This window comes from Coturnix japonica, unplaced genomic scaffold (genome assembly GCF_001577835.2).
Source record: "Coturnix japonica isolate 7356 unplaced genomic scaffold, Coturnix japonica 2.1 chrUnrandom650, whole genome shotgun sequence".
Taxonomy (NCBI): domain Eukaryota; kingdom Metazoa; phylum Chordata; class Aves; order Galliformes; family Phasianidae; genus Coturnix; species Coturnix japonica.
In genome coordinates this window covers 28,694-32,850 of record NW_015440016.1, presented here as the reverse complement: position 1 = coordinate 32,850, position 4,157 = coordinate 28,694, and the positions used below count along the sequence as shown (strand labels likewise).

Below are 4,157 nucleotides of genomic sequence, written 5' to 3'. Positions count from 1 at the left end.
GGGGGGAGGAAGAGGAAGTGTGTGTCTGTGACCCCTAAGTGTTGATTTTTGCCTGACTAAAGCATCTCATTGGCCTCAGTGTGGATCGAGTCCGTCAATGGGGCTGGGGGGCCCAGAAATGGGGCTGGCTGCCCCATAAGTGGGATGGCAGCCATCTTTGTTCACCCAGCCGCCATCTTTGTTCACCCGGCCGCCATCTTTGTTCACCCGGCCGCCATCTTTGCCCACCCGGCGGCCATCTTTGTTCACACGGCAGCCATCTTTGTTCACCCGGAAGCCATCTTTGTTCACCCGGCGGCCATCTTTGCCCACCCGGCAGCCATTTTTGTTCACCCGGCAGCCATCTTTGTTCACCCGGCAGCCATCTTTGCCCACCCGGCAGCCATCTTTGTTCACCCACCCGCCATCTTTGTTCACCCACCCGCCATCTTTGTTCACCCGGCCGCCATCTTTGTTCACCCACCCGCCATCTTTGTTCACCCACCCGCCATCTTTCCCCACCCGGCGGCCATCTTTGTTCACCCGGCCGCCATCTTTGTTCACATGGCAGCCATCTTTGTTCATCCACCCGCCATCTTTCCCCACCCAGCCGCCATCTTTGCCCAACCGGCGGCCATCTTTGTTCACCGGGCGGCCATCTTTGTTCACCCGGAAGCCATCTTTGTTCACCCAGCCGCCATCTTTGCCCACCCAGCCGCCATCTTTGTTCATCCGGCGGCCATCTTTGCCCACCTGGCAGCCATCTTTGTTCACCCAGCCGCCATCTTTGTTCACCCAGCCGCCATCTTTGCTCACGCGGCCGCCATCTTTGCTCACCCGGCAGCCATCTTTGTTCACCCGGCAGCCATCTTTGTTCACCCGGCGGCCATCTTTGTTCACCCACCCGCCATCTTTGTTTACCCGGCAGCCATCTTTGCCCACCCAGCCGCCATCTTTGTTCACGCGGCAGCCATCTTAGGTCGCCATGTTGCTTTATTGCCCTCAGGGGCTATGGAGGAAGATGTCCCCATAGGGAAACAAGGCGCCATCTTCATCCTCATCGTCCTCCTCCTCCTCCTCCTCCTCATTCTCCTCGTTCTCCTCCTCCTCGTTAACGAGCTCGTTCATTGACCCCGCGTTAACGAGGGGCTCATTAATGAGGCCTTCGTTAATTGGGTTCATTGAGTCCTGAGCTCCAGCTTGGCGGGCGCCATCTTCAAAATGGCCGCCGGAGCGGAGGCCGCCATCTTGGAAATGGCCGCCGTCTCGCCGTCGGCCATCTTGCCATCCCCTGCGATGGCCGCCGTCCCGCCATCCGCCATCTTGGTTTCCGCCATCTTGCCACCTGCCGTCATCGTGGCGGCCATCTTGGAGGCCGCCATCTTGCTGGCGGCCATCTTGCCACCCGCCATCATGGATCTGGCCGTCTTGGTAGCCGCCATCTTGCCGGCAGCCATCTTGCTGCTGCCCACCTTGCTGTCGGCCATCTTGGATTCGGCCATCTTGCCATCCGCCATCTTGGCGGTGGCCATCTTGGATTCGGCCATCTTGCCGTCCGCCATCTTGCCAGCCATCATCTTGCAGTCGGCCATCTTGGTGTCGGCCATCTTGGTGTCGGCCATCTTGCCGCCCATCATCTTGCCAGCCACCATCTTGATGTCGGCCATCTTGCTGCCTTCCATCTCTCAGTCGGCCATCTTGCCATCCACCATCTTGTCGGCCATCTTGGTGTCGGCCATCTTGGTGTCGGCCATCTTGGTATCGTCCATCTTGCTGTCGTCCATCTTGCTGTCGTCCATCTTGTTGTCGGCCATCTTGCCACCCGCCATCTTGCCCCGCAGCCATCTCCCCTCCCATTTCCCCCTTCCTCCCCCCTTCGCTCCTCCTCCTTGCCCTCCTGATTGGCTGAGGGTTCAAAGAGGCGGCTCGGTATTGGAGGAGCCGGGTGAGGAGGAAGCGTCTCTCGCTTCGTGCCCGCAGCCATTTGCTTTCCACCCTGGCCAGTTCATCGCACAAGGCGCCATTTTGAAGCACCAGGAGCCGGGCCCAGCGACGGAGGCGGCGGTAACGAGCCTGGGGGCGGGGCATCACTAATTAATTCATTAGCTCGTTCGTTAATGGCCGCCTTCCGGTGATGGGGAATGAAGAAGGTCCTGGGGTGATTGATTGTCTAATTAGCAGCAGCTCCTATGGAAATTAACCTATGGTAATTAAGGAACTCCTAATGTAATTAACCAGCTCCTATGGTAATTAAGGAACTCCTAAGGTAATTAACCATCTCCTATGGTAATTAAGGAACTCCTAAGGTAATTAACCAGCTCCTATGGTAATAGGGTGCTTAATTAGCGCCAGCTCCTATGGTAATTAAGCAGCTCCTTCGTTAATTAATGAACTCCTTTGTTCGTTAATGACCTCCCATGGCAATTAACCAGCTCCTATGGTAATTAAGGAACTCCTAAGGTAATTAACCAGCTCCTATGGTAATTAAGGAACTTCTAAGGTAATTAACGAGCTCCTATGGTAACTGGGTGCTTAATTAGCGCTAGCTCCTATGGTAATTAACCAGCTCCTATGGTAATTAAGGAACTTCTAAGGTAATTAACCAGCTCCTATGGTAATTAAGTAGATCCTTCGTTAATTAATGAACTCCTCCGTTCATTAATGACCTCCTTTGCTAATGAGCTCCTTAATGAAAGGAGAGAAGAGCGGTAATTAGTTAATTGGTCTGTTAATTGGCTAATTCATTGGTTGATTGGCTACTTGGCTAGTTCCTTAACATTGTAATTAGCACCGTGCATATTAATGAGCACACTGCAATTAGTCCACTGCAGTGCAATGCGTATTAATTAACATTGTGCATATTAATGAGCACACCACAACAGCACACTGCTATGCATATTAAGCATGTTAATTAGCCACACAATTAACGCAATACCATTCCATTAACAGCATCCATTGCAATTAGCGCCCTGCATATTAATTAGCCGTGAATTAGCATATTAATTACGGCAGCACATGCAATTACCAGCCTACATTACAATAAGTGCTGTGCATATTAATTAGCACAACGCATATCAATTAGCACACTGCAATGAACATACTATAGTTGGCATCATGCATATTAATTAGCTCCGTGCATATTAATTAGCTTCATGCATATTACTGGACATGGGCATATTAATGAGCCTTATGTGTATTAATGAGCCACGTGCATATTAATTAGCGCCACGCATTGGGTGCAATCAACACCATGCATATTAATTACTGCCATGCAATTAGAGCCCTTAATGAGCTCCGGGTCGTTAATGAGTCGTTAATTAATTAGCACTAATTACAGACCCCCATAGAACCCCATAGAGACCCATAGAGCCTTATACACACCCCATAGAGCCCCACAGTGTTCCCCAGAGCACCTAATTAGCTCTAATTAACGCTAATTAACGCTAATTAGGCCGCAATTAACCGCCTCTGTCCGCCCTCAATGCCGCCCCCAACCCCACTCACACAGCCGCCGGAAGCCGGAAACGGAAGCGAGTGGGCGGGGCTTCGGGCGGAAGCGGCACAGACAGGGCTTTGGGCGGAAGTGACGTAGGCAAGGCTTCGGGCGGAAGTGACGTAGGCGGGGCTACGGGCGGAAGCGGAAGTGGTCATAAAAGCTTCTATCGGGCCATAGCGGTTCCTATATGTCCCTACTGGTCCATACTGGAACGAGGGGGGGATCCTAGAAGGGATTTTGGGTTGAAAAAGGGGGAAATTGGGTCCAATTAGCGACTCGTCAAGTGATTATACCCAGCTTCCGGTCCCGCCATTACCCTCTCAGCGCCTCCGTACACCTACTTCCGGCTTCCGCATTGCTCACTTCCGGCTACCGTTTGCGTCACTTCCGGCGCGACGCCTTCCTCCCCCCCTCCCTCACGTAATCCAATATGGCGGACTCTCCTTCTCTCTCATCTCCTCCTGTACCGGCGGAAAATGGCGGCTCGGGGGGAGCTGAAGCGGGACCGAGGCCTCCCCCACCCCCCCCACCTCCACCCCCACCCCCTCCCCCACCCCGGGAGGCGGAAGTGACGGTGGAGATCGGGGAGACTTATCTGTGCCGACGGGCCGACGGCAGCTGGCGTGAGTCGGGCCTACGGGGGGCAAGATGGCGGACGGGGGGGGGCAAGATGGCGGCCGGG

At 53.9% G+C, this 4,157-nt stretch overlaps 1 protein-coding gene across 1 annotated transcript in view; it reads left to right on the top strand.

Moving 5' to 3' along the window:
- Window positions 1-3,353: 3,353 nt before the first annotated feature.
- Window positions 3,354-4,157, top strand: part of KAT8 (lysine acetyltransferase 8) — a 15,663-nt gene continuing 14,859 nt past the window's right edge. The window contains exon 1 of the mRNA XM_015851032.2: window positions 3,354-4,098. Coding sequence (XP_015706518.1) covers window positions 3,906-4,098 — 193 coding nt within the window. The 5' untranslated portion in view covers window positions 3,354-3,905. The remainder of the gene's footprint in view (window positions 4,099-4,157) is intronic.